The following is an 11809-nucleotide window of genomic DNA, read 5'->3' on the forward strand; positions in this document are numbered from 1 at the left end:
CACTCCCTCCCACCCCCTCCCGAAGGCCCCTTCTCCTTCGGGCCCCTCAGTTTACCCCAAGTGAAGCCCACTTGAAGATCTACGAATCGGTGCTTACTACTCCTCTTGGGGCTCCTGAAGCCCCTGAACCAGAGCCGCCTCCTGCTGATGACTCTCCAGCTGAGCCTGAGCCACGGGCAGTGGGTCGCACCAATCACCTCAGCCTGCCTCGATTTGCCCCTGTGATCACCTCTCCCATTAAGGCCGAGGTGCGCCCTCATGGGGCTCCAGCTCTGAGCAATGGGCAGCAGTGTCAGGCTCAGCCACAGCAGCCCCTACAGGCTTTGCAAACCCAGCTACTGCCCCAGGCACTACCACCACAGCAACCACAACTAGAGCCGCAATTACAGCTGCAGATACCACCGTCACCACAGCAGACACCACCACTGGAAAAGGCCCGGATTGCAGGCCTGGGTTCTTTACCACTGTCTGGGGTAGAGGAGAAAATGTTTAGTCTCCTCAAGAGAGCCAAAGTGCAGCTATTCAAGATTGACCAGCAGCAGCAGCAGAAGGTGGCATCTTCGATGCCGGTGAGCATCGTGCTTTAGGTGTCTACACCCAAACCATCCAGCCTCTATTCTCTGCAATCCCTTAACCTCCTGCCTCCCTAGACACTATCCCGCATTGCAAGGAACCCTCAGAACCAGTCCTTCACTTATTCCCTAGATTCCTGTCTTCCTTCCCTGGCCCCGTACCTTCCCTGTGCTATTCCCCAGCCCCATTTTTTCTCACTTTCCAGCCCCTGACCCTGTTTATTCCCCTACCAGCCAAGTCCTGGAGGGCAAATGGAAGAGGTCGTGGGGACTGTCAAGCAGATCTCAGACAGAGGTTCTGTCAGGTCTGAAGATGAATCGATGGAAGCTAAGAGAGAGAGACCCTCGGTATGCAGTGGGAAGAAGACCCTCTGAAGAAGGCTGGTTGGAGGAGCAGGGCTGCAGAGCACAAGGAACAACCTCCCACATGTATTCCTGGTGTCTTCTTCCTCAGGGCCCTGAGTCCCCTGTGCAAGGCCCCCGCATCAAACACGTTTGTCGTCATGCTGCTGTGGCCCTGGGTCAGGCCCGGGCCATGGTGCCCGAAGATGTCCCCCGCCTCAGTGCCCTTCCTCTCCGAGATCGGCAGGACCTCACCACAGAGGGTAGGAGGGCTGTGTTGTTGGGAGACTTGACAGCCATGTCAGGTTTGGGGGTGAGCAAGTGCACCAAGAACCTAAGAGAGGGAGCTGAGTCAGCTGCTTGGAGCTAAGTGGCAAGTGTGGTGGAGTGCTAGGTCTTAGACAAAGCAAGTTGGTTTGGTGGCACCTGGAATCTATCACTGTTGGAAAGTGGGGACCAGAGGGCTGATTGAATGGGATCTGAGGAAGAACAGGGAAATGAAGTAGAATGCCTGGTGGCTTTCTGGTTCCATCCCCTCCTTTCTGTCTGCTGCAATAGATACGTCATCAGCATCTGAAACTGAGAGTGTCCCATCACGGTCCCAGCGGGGAAAGGTGGAGTCAGCAGGCCCTGGAGGAGACTTGGAGCCTGCAGGGTCTGGAGGGACGCTGACCCACACTCCCCGACGCTCGCTGCCCTCCCACCATGGCAAGAAGATGCGGATGGCTCGGTGTGGACACTGTCGGGGCTGCCTACGTGTGCAGGACTGTGGGTCCTGTGTCAACTGCCTGGACAAGCCCAAGTTTGGGGGCCCCAACACCAAGAAGCAGTGCTGTGTGTGAGTAGCTAGGGTGTATTCTCCATTCCCACCCATGGTTGTCAGTCACTCAGACCACCTGCCCCAGCTCCTCCTCTGCCCAGCCAGATCAGTGGGATTGGCATCCTTGTGGAGAGCTTCCCTCTCTTCCCCCAGACCACCAGTCCCCTACCCTGGTGACGTGCTGCTCCCCTCCCCAGATACCGGAGGTGTGACAAGATAGAGGCTCGGAAGATGGAAAGGCTGGCTAAAAAAGGTAATGAGGTCTGAGGACCATTTCTTCACAAAACTTTATTTAGATTTGTGGTATGGAGGAAACGATGTTTTCTTTGCTGTCCCCCCTTATCCTTGCAGTTCACCACCTTTGTCTTCCTTTTCCATTGTGTGCTTTCATTTCTCTTCTGTATTCATAGTCTTCTGTCCCACTTTCTGACTTTTCTCTATCCCAATGTCCCACGTACCTGGCTGCACTCAGATTCTACTAAGTCCCCTGTTCCCACAGGCCGGACGATAGTGAAGACGCTGTTGCCCTGGGATTCCGATGAATCTCCTGAGGCCTCCCCTGGTCCTCCAGGCCCACGCCGGGGGGCGGGAGCTGGGGGGCCCCGGGAGGAGGTGGTGGCCCCCCCAGGGCCCGAGGAGCAGGACTCCCTCCTACTGCAGCGCAAGTCAGCCCGGCGCTGCGTCAAACAGCGACCCTCCTATGATATCTTCGAGGACTCGGATGACTCGGAACCTGGGGGTCCCCCTGCTCCCCGACGTCGGACCCCCCGAGAAAATGGTGCGAACCTCTTGATGCTTTTTCTATCAAGCAATCAGTCTTGTGTCTTTTGTGTGGAAGGGACAGGGCTCCCAGACCCAGGGTTCTCTCAGTCTGACAGAGAAGGTGGCTGAGGGCAGAGGAGGCAGTTTTAGGTAGATGTGCAGAACTGGTATGTGAAGTTCTTAGCTTGATGAACAAGATGTGAGTCGTCTAGTGGGTCCTGGTTAATTAAAGAAGGTCCTGGGAATCCAGGTAACATTTTGGGGTTGTAGAAGAATGGGGAAATGGGGCATGGAAGGAGAGAGACCTCACTGCTCACGTGTCCTGCCTAGAGCTGCCGGTGCCAGAACCTGAGGAGCAGAGCCGGCCCCGCAAACCAACCCTGCAGCCTGTGTTGCAGCTCAAGGCCCGAAAGCGCCTGGACAAGGTCAGCACGGCCTGCTCCGAGAACCCCGATCCCTGTGTAAGGCATGGCTCCTGCCCTCCAGGAGCTACCTGGCAAGTCAGGGTGATAGGCACACCTGAATGTTGTGCTGTGTTCATACTAGAGGACAGGCCCTGAGGGCTGAAGCAGGCCTGGCCTATCTGGAAAACAGAGTGGGGTCTGGGCAAAAGGCAGGTCCAGCAGGCTGGGGGAAAGAACAGTGAGGAGAGGAATCTGCATAGAAAGTGGGGCTGGCAGCCTTCTGACCACCACTACCATTCCTCCCTAGGATGCTTTGGCTCCTGGCCCCTTTGCTGCTTTTCCCAATGGCTGGACTGGGAAACAGAAGTCCCCTGATGGTGTGCACCGAGTCCGTGTGGATTTTAAGGTATGACATAGATGGGGGCAGGTTGCAGGGCTTGTGGTTGGAAGAAATTGATTGATCATGTTAGAGAACCCAGGGCTGTGAGGATGGATCTGACTTGTGTTCTTGGCTGCTCTTAGATCCTGTACCCTCTCTTCTCATAGGAGGATTGTGATCTAGAGAACGTGTGGCTGATGGGTGGCCTGAGCGTGCTCACTTCCGTGCCAGGGGGGCCACCGATGGTGTGCTTGCTGTGTGCCAGCAAAGGACTGCATGAGGTTGGATCTCTGCCCTTTTTCACAGACCCCCCCAAGTCTTCATTGGCCCTTACTGCCTGATTTCTTGGGCCCTCTTATCCAAGTCTCATCCCCTGACCCTCTGGCCTCACGCTGTGCCCATTATTCACTCTCCTCCATCCCTACCCCCAGCTGGTGTTCTGCCAAGTCTGCTGTGACCCTTTCCACCCATTCTGCCTGGAGGAGGCTGAGCGGCCCTTGCCCCAGCATCATGATACCTGGTGCTGCCGCCGCTGCAAATTCTGCCATGTCTGTGGACGCAAAGGCCGGGGATCCAAGGTTTGGGCACTGGGCCAGCCTAAGCTAAGTGGAAGTATGGAGGAAGGGGTATCCCTTTGCCAGTAGGTTTTGCCATTGCTGTCTTTCTCCAACATCCGACAGCACCTCCTGGAGTGTGAGCGCTGCCGCCATGCTTACCACCCTGCCTGCCTGGGGCCCAGCTACCCAACCCGGGCCACACGTAAACGGCGCCACTGGGTGAGAGATGTTGCCCACACCCTTTGCTGTTCTAATTAATAACATCACCACCCCCAGACTTGCTGTAGGCCAGTGCTCTCATGAGGAGGGGTGGATTGGGGACCCTTTTGAGAATTTGATAAATGATGTTTCTTATTCAAAAATTTCACATAGATAGGGTTTATTTTTATTTTTATTTTTTTTATTATTTTTTGTCCTTTTTGGGGCCCGGCCGCACGGCGCTCAGCCAGTGAGCGCTGTGAGCGCACCGGTCATCCCTACATTGGGTCCGAACCCCCAGGGGGAGCGCCGCTGCGTTCCCCGCGCTGCACTCTCCCGCGTGTGCCACGGGCTCGGCCCATAGATAGGGTTTATTTTTATTTTTTTTATTTTTTTTTGTCCTTTTTTGAGACCGGCCGCACGGCGCTCAGCCAGTGAGTGCTGTGAGCACACCGGTCATCCCTACATAGGATCCGAACCCGCAGTGGGAGCGCCGCTGCGTTCCCCGCGCTGCACTCTCCCGAGTGTGCCACGGGCTCGGCCCATAGATAGGGTTTAAATGTAGAGTTTGTATGTAATGGTTTTAGGTGCTTGTGGATTCCTATTCCCAGGGTCAGAATCCTCTGCTCCTGCCCCTCACCACTTCCTCTCTCTTCTTTCTCCTTGTCTCTCTTACACATCTTTTCTTCTCTCACCTGCCCTTCCTCAGCTGTTTCCTGCATACCCTCAGCTCCTCCTTGCCCATCTCTTCCTTCATGTTGCTCCACACTGGTATCTGGCTTTTCTCTAACATCGCACTTTTCCCCCAGATCTGTTCAGCCTGTGTGCGCTGTAAGAGCTGTGGGGCAACTCCAGGCAAGAACTGGGACGTCGAGTGGTCTGGAGATTACAGCCTCTGCCCCAGGTGCACCCACCTCTTTGAGAAAGGTGGGGACCTGGCAGGGGAACTGGGCCCTGGGGGGCCATAGGGGAATGGGCCAGGCTCCTAGACAGGCAGCTAGAACACACACTCTTCTCATGGCTTTCCACCTTCTAGCCACGGAAGTTTGTCTTCAGGATATTCTTCCACAGGTGTTTATCCAGTATGTAAAATAGAGGGACACAGAATTCCTTCCAAGGGCAGTGAGAGTAAAGGGAATGGGACTCAGCCTTTTTGGCCTGTGAGTTCCCTCTTGGAACCTCAAGTCTCCACTGCACAATTTAAAAACCTGGGCTTTCTTCATTTATTCAGGCAGCACATTTAGCAAGGTCTTGCTTTTTGTGAGACATTGGGGCTGTAGACTTAGAAAAGAGAGTATCTCTCCAACCAGCTTTTTGGAGTTGGTAGGGACCCAAGACAAGGGCATAATGGAGATGGACCATGTAGCAGTCAGGGTATGGTTGGCCCCTGAACAGTTACTCTGAAGGGTAGATAGTAATTCCATCCTCTCTGACTCTCCCTCCTCTTCCTTTTTCCTCCAGGAAACTACTGTCCGATTTGCACACGCTGCTATGAAGACAATGACTATGAGAGCAAGATGATGCAGTGTGCACAGTGTGACCACTGGGTGCATGCCAAGTGCGAGGGTCTCTCAGGTGAGTAGATGGAGCAGCCGGGGTGTGGCTTCATCCCTGAAGGAATCCCTACGCCCCTCACAGGCCCGCAGAGGACAGGTGGGCTAAATGTCCTTGGCCTAGGGGCTTCTGAGAGCCCTGACATCCTCCCAAACCATTTTCTCCTTTCCCGCTTGGGCTATTCTAGATGAAGACTACGAGATCCTTTCGGGACTGCCAGACTCGGTGCTGTACACCTGTGGACCATGTGCTGGGGCCACACAGCCCCGCTGGCGAGAGGCCCTGAGTGGGGCCCTTCAGGGGGGCCTGCGCCAGGTGCTTCAGGGCCTACTGAGCTCCAAGGTGGCAGGCCCACTGCTGCTGTGCACCCAGGTCTGGAGGGCCCAGGAGGCAGGATAGGGTGGGGCCAGGCCCAGCACTAGCCCTGCTGACTTCCACCCTTTGCAGTGTGGGCAGGATGGGAAGCAGCTGCACCCAGGACCCTGTGATCTGCAAGCTGTGAGTCAGCACTTCGAGGAAGGCTACTACAAGTCCGTGGTGAGTGGGACACTGGGAGAAGCAGGTGGGTGCCAGGAGGAGAGGGCTGTGGTTGAGGCTAGGGTTAATATCCTGACAAACCCCCTTATAGCACAGCTTTATGGAGGATGTAGTGGGCATCCTGATGAGGCACTCAGAAGAAGGTGAGACTGCAGAGCGCCGGGCTGGAGGCCAGATGAAGGGGCTCCTACTGAAGGTAAGCTCTTTGGGGGATGCCTGTAGGGTGGTTTGAGTGGTAGTGGCGGGGAGAGAGTGGGTCCTTCAGACCCTGCCCCCGCCAACTCTTCTGGGGAAGCCAGTTCTTCTCATCCTGTTAACCCACTCCCCAGCTGCTAGAGTCTGCGTTCGGCTGGTTCGACGCCCACGACCCCAAGTACTGGCGACGGAGTACCCGGCTGCCAAAGTGAGCAAGGCTGGGTAGCAGGAGGGGAACCAGGGAGTGAGGGCAAAAGCAAAGGCACCTGGGAATCCAGGAGTCAGGGTGGGCTGAGAATACTTGAAGAGCAGAGTTAAGGTCTGGAGGCTAAAGAGGAGGGTAGCAGAACCAGGATGAGATTTCCCAGTGGTTCTAGACTAGCAAAGCTTTGTTTCTACTTTGTGCAAGGCAGTGTTGGGGACAGAGCAGTGAGCAAGTAAGATTAGACTTTGCTTAAAGAGCTCATGTTTGTGGAGCTGGGCAGACACTGAGGACTCAGATGGTCAGGGAGGTGATGGGGGAACGCAAAGGAAGCACCTGCTGGAGTCCAGGGATCAGAGAAGACTTCCTGAAAGAGGTGACATCTGAGCTGAGATGTGGAAGAAGGTTATACCAGGCATGAAGAACAGCATTTTATATGTCAGAGGTAGCACAAGAGGGCTTGTCTTGTTTGAGGGATTGAGAGAAATTCCATGTGGAGAGAGGCTTACGAAGGGTGTTGTGGCATGTTTAGTCTGGTGTCGTGGGGAGGCCCCAGTCCAACTGCCCTTATTAGACATGTCAGATGCTGACCCTGCCTGTCCACAGCGGAGTCCTTCCCAATGCGGTATTGCCCCCATCCCTGGACCATGTCTATGCTCAGTGGAGACAGCAGGAACCGGAGACCCCAGAATCAGGACAGCCTCCAGGGGATCCTTCAACAGGTACTAGAAAGTGGGGGAGGCTTCTCACTCCTAAGTTGGTGGGCCAGGCTTCAGATCCTGATTCCTGGACCGCTCTTCCACATTTTTCCCAGCTTTCCAGGGCAAGGATCCAGCTGCTTTCTCACACCTGGAGGACCCCCGTCAGTGTGCACTCTGCCTCAAATATGGGGATGCGGACTCTAAGGTGAGGGTTGCTGTGTGAAGCCCCAGATAATGGGGCCTGGTCCCAGATCTCCCCATCACACCACTCTTCTTCTGCCCCCAGGAGGCAGGGCGGCTCCTGTACATCGGGCAGAATGAGTGGACACATGTCAATTGTGCCATTTGGTCAGCTGAAGTGTTTGAGGAGAATGATGGCTCCCTCAAGAATGTGCATGCTGCTGTGGCTCGAGGGAGGCAGATGGTGAGGGCATGGGCCTGGAGAGGTGGGCAGCCCTCAGGGTCTCAGGTAGGGCCCCTTCTCCAGTGGAGACAGCTCTTAATCTTGTTCTCTACCGGCGCATGTCCTTTCACTTCTGGTCCTAGGTATCTGCAGCTTTTTTCCTATTTGTGACTTCTGGCCGTATTCTGGGCCTGAAGCTTGGGGGACTAAAAGAAGACCTGTTGATTGAACTTGTGCTAGATGCTTCCTGTACAGTGTGGCATTTAGCTCTTACTATGTCCCCGTGAGGTGAAGTGTTGCCTGGGTTAGAATTCCCCCACTCAGCAGTGTGGGACCTGGGCCAGGTACTGGAGAATGTGTCAGGCACTCCATAAAGAGTTAGTGTGATAGAGATATCTACTGTAGGGGGCAGCTATGGGGATTAAATAGGATAAAACAGGTTCCACATTGGAATGGTGTGAGAACAATGGTAGGTGTCATTCTGTAAGTGTTAGCTGTTATCCTTTTCCCTACTAAAGCACTTTCCTGCAAAAAATCTGAAATAGTTTTGATGTGTGATGTTTGCTGTGTGAGGCACTGGACTAGACAAGGGCCTAAGCAGTGTCCCAGAGACAGTGATGCTGAGCATCAGACCCTGGCCCTGGTCACTGGCTTCTCCCCTTAGCATTCCCTCCTACCCACAGCGCTGTGAGCTCTGCCTGAAGCCTGGAGCCACGGTGGGCTGCTGCCTTTCCTCCTGCCTCAGCAACTTCCACTTCATGTGTGCCCGGGCCAGCTACTGCATCTTCCAGGATGACAAGAAAGTTTTCTGCCAGAAACACACAGACCTCCTGGATGGCAAGGTGGGCCAGAACTGTGGGGGAGACAGCTTCCCATTGCTTTCTCCTCTCATTCTATTCAGCAAACCCCATGGCCACTCAGGCCTGGCCCCTGCTGCCTCTCAGTGTCTCCTCCTTGTATGTTCTCCCAGAGTCTTTTAGGCCAAGCCTCTGACTGTTCAGACCTTGCCTATAGAGCTTTTCCCTGCATCCCCCTCACCCCCCACCAAACCAGCAACTCCCCTTCGCCACCTACCTACCAGGAGATCGTGACTCCTGACGGTTTTGATGTTCTCCGCCGAGTCTATGTGGACTTTGAGGGCATCAACTTCAAGCGAAAGTTCTTGACAGGCCTTGAACCTGATGCTATCAATGTGCTCATTGGTAAGCCACTTGCTCTCTACCCTGGTCTTCCTGACCCTTCCTGGCCTGCCCCTTCTGACCTCTTCTTTGCACCATAGGCTCCATCCGAATTGACTCCTTGGGTACTCTATCTGATCTCTCTGACTGTGAGGGACGGCTCTTCCCAATTGGCTACCAGTAAGCAGTCCAGGGGTGATCAGTGGGACTGGGGGAGCTCCAGGGCTGGATCCTGTTTCTCAAGTTGTCCTAATCCTCTTGTCTCACACGTCTCCTCGCCAGGTGTTCCCGCCTGTACTGGAGCACGGTGGATGCTCGGAGGCGCTGCTGGTATCGGTGCCGAATTCTGGAGTATCGGCCATGGGGGCCGAGGGAAGAGCCGGTTCATCTAGAAGCAGCAGAGGAGAACCAGACCATTGTGCACAGCCCTGCCCCTTCCTTAGGTACGGCCTTGGTACTACCTCATTTTCTTCCCTGAATGCAGCCCTCCCTGAACAATTACCAATCAATCCCCATTGCTCTCTCCTCTCAAGAAACTTCAGGATGCCTGCTTTTCTTTCACTTGTTGTAATGACAGTAATAGATAACTTATGGGCTGTGTGTGATGTGCCAGGGGCTGTGCTCAGCATTTCACAGGAAGTGAGAAGGGGAGAGCACCATGCTTCCTGCTTGAGGAGGGTGGTGATCTTGTAGACAACTGTAGGGAGCAGCGTGTTTACAGCTCCTTGACTTGGGTCTCCATGTTCATGTAGTGCTTCTCCAGCCCTCTGAGGAAGGTACAAATTGTACTGCGCCTTGTTGGGGGGCAGTTGCTTTTCACAGTAACATAGTGGTGGAGCCAAGGTTTGAACCTGGATCTGCTCGGTTCCCAAACTGGCACTCTTACAGCCATACTGGCAGTAAGGGATGTAGCTGAGACCTGGATGGCACAAAGCAGAGAATAGGCTTGGAGATTAGTAATGGTAGAGGTTGTCATGGGCCGAATGAGAGGAGGAAAAGATTTGGATTGTGTTTGTGGGTAAGGGCTTTTTTCCAGGTTGGAGCATGCCGTGAAGTGGAGAAGAGAGGAAGGTACACCCATCCTCGCTGGAAACAAGGCAGTGTTGGGAGGAGGAGGGAGAGATCAGCTTGCAAAGATTGGGTGGAGGCAGGTAGTGGAGAGCCTCAAGTGCCAAAATGGGGCAGGTACATTGTGATGTGGCAGAGATGCCCAGAGCAGGTAAGAAAGTGGTAGAACTGGCCATGCTGGAGAGAGGGCATTGCCCCTCATGACATGCAGGGCCTGGATCAGAGAGCGGTAGGCAGCCAGGAAGTGAGGAGATGGCAGAGGATGGGTGAGGAGAGATCATGACGGGACCCTGACCCACCTGTGTGTAGAGGTTTTGTAGATGCCACGGGCGGGGTTGGGGGCATCGGTGATGAATGAAACCAGTGTGTGTCGTGACCAGGTCAGGGGCCTAGAAGGCACAGATGGCTTAAAAGGAGGGAGGGCATATAGTAAGAGGCTTTAATGAAGAGGCCCTACCACCCCTGATGCAGTTCTCTCGCCTTTTTAGAGCCCTTAGATCATGAGGACCCCCCACCAGATACAGATGCCCTTATCCCTGGAGCTCCTGAGCACCACTCACCTGTTCAGAACCTGGACCCCCCTCTTCGGCCAGATTCAAGCAGCGCCCCTCCTCTGGCCCCCCGCTCCTTCTCAGGGGCTCGAATCAAAGTGCCCAACTACTCGCCATCCCGGAGGCCCTTGGGGGGTGTCTCCTTTGGCCCCCTGCCCTCCCCTGGTGAGCACCTGGGGAGTGTCCAAGGGAGAGCGGAGCAGGGGAGGCTGGAGCTGCTGGCTAACACTGACCTTTTTCCCACAGGAAGTCCCTCTTCTTTGACCCACCACATCCCCACAGTGGGAGACCTGGACTTCCCAGCTCCCCCCAGACGTTCCCGTCGTCCCAGCCCCCTGACCCCCAGGCCACCACTATCACGGCGGGCCTCTCCTCCTCTCAGAACCTCCCCTCAGCTCAGGTTGCCCCCTCCTACCTCAGCCGTTACAGCCCTCACACCTACCTCAGGGGAGCTGGCTCCCCCTGGCTCAGCCCCATCTCCTCCACCACCCCCTGAAGACCTGGGCCCAGACTTTGAGGACATGGAGGTGGTGTCAGGACTGAGTGCTGCTGACCTGGACTTTGCGGCCAGCCTGCTGGGGACTGAGCCCTTCCAGGAAGAGATTGTGGCTGCGGGGGCAGTGGGGAGCAGCCTTGGGGGCCCAGGGGACAGCTCAGAGGAGGAGGCCAGCCCTACCACCCGCTATGTCCACTTCCCTGTGACTGTGGTGTCTGGCCCTCCCCTGGCTCCTGGCGCCCTCCCTGGAGCCCCCCGCATCGAACAGCTGGATGGAGTGGATGATGGAACAGACAGTGAGGCTGAGGCAGTTCAGCAGCCTCGGGGCCAGGGGACTCCTCCTTCAGGACCAGGAGTGGGCCGAGCTGGGGTCCTTGGGGCTGCAGGGGACAGGGCCCGACCTCCTGAGGACCTGCCATCGGAAATTGTGGATTTTGTGTTGAAGAACCTAGGGGGATCTGGGGAGGGAGGTTCTGGTCCCAGAGAGGAGTCACTTCCTCTGGCACCTCCCCTGGCCAATGGCAGCCAGCAGCCCCCCCAGGGCCTGCCCCCTAGCCCAGCTGACCCCACCCGGACATTTGCCTGGCTCCCTGGAGCCCCAGGGGTCCGGGTGTTGAGCCTGGGCCCCACCCCTGAGCCCCCCAAACCTGCTACATCCAAAATCATTCTTGTCAACAAGCTGGGCCAAGTATTTGTAAAGATGGCTGGGGAGAGTGAACCTGTCCCACCCCCAGTGAAGCAGCCACCTCTGCCACCTACCATTCCCCCCACAGCCCCTACCTCCTGGACTCTGTCCCCAGGACCCCTGCTTGGTGTGTTACCAGTGGTAGGGGTTGGTGTGGTCCGCCCTGCCCCACCCCCACCACCCCCTCCACTGACACTGGTGTTGA

The 11809-nt window shown here is 55.8% G+C and overlaps 1 protein-coding gene across 1 annotated transcript; it reads left to right on the plus strand.

The window, feature by feature from the left end:
• Positions 1-50: 50 nt before the first annotated feature.
• Positions 51-11802, plus strand: LOC103583372 (histone-lysine N-methyltransferase 2B-like; the record flags this gene model as incomplete). The annotated part of the gene is made up of 26 exons (XM_008564702.1): positions 51-569; positions 807-920; positions 1027-1177; positions 1473-1752; positions 1932-1987; positions 2234-2512; positions 2827-2921; positions 3208-3306; positions 3447-3560; positions 3711-3857; positions 3960-4055; positions 4844-4961; positions 5496-5609; positions 5776-5960; positions 6036-6125; positions 6217-6321; positions 6455-6528; positions 7129-7244; positions 7337-7428; positions 7510-7647; positions 8310-8468; positions 8597-8828; positions 8906-8984; positions 9087-9247; positions 10361-10588; positions 10670-11802. Coding segments are annotated over 26 exons (4974 nt in total), but the record flags the coding sequence as incomplete, so codon positions are not given.
• Positions 11803-11809: the final 7 nt, after the last annotated feature.

This window comes from Galeopterus variegatus, unplaced genomic scaffold (genome assembly GCF_000696425.1).
Source record: "Galeopterus variegatus unplaced genomic scaffold, G_variegatus-3.0.2 Scaffold22391, whole genome shotgun sequence".
Classification (NCBI taxonomy): domain Eukaryota; kingdom Metazoa; phylum Chordata; class Mammalia; order Dermoptera; family Cynocephalidae; genus Galeopterus; species Galeopterus variegatus.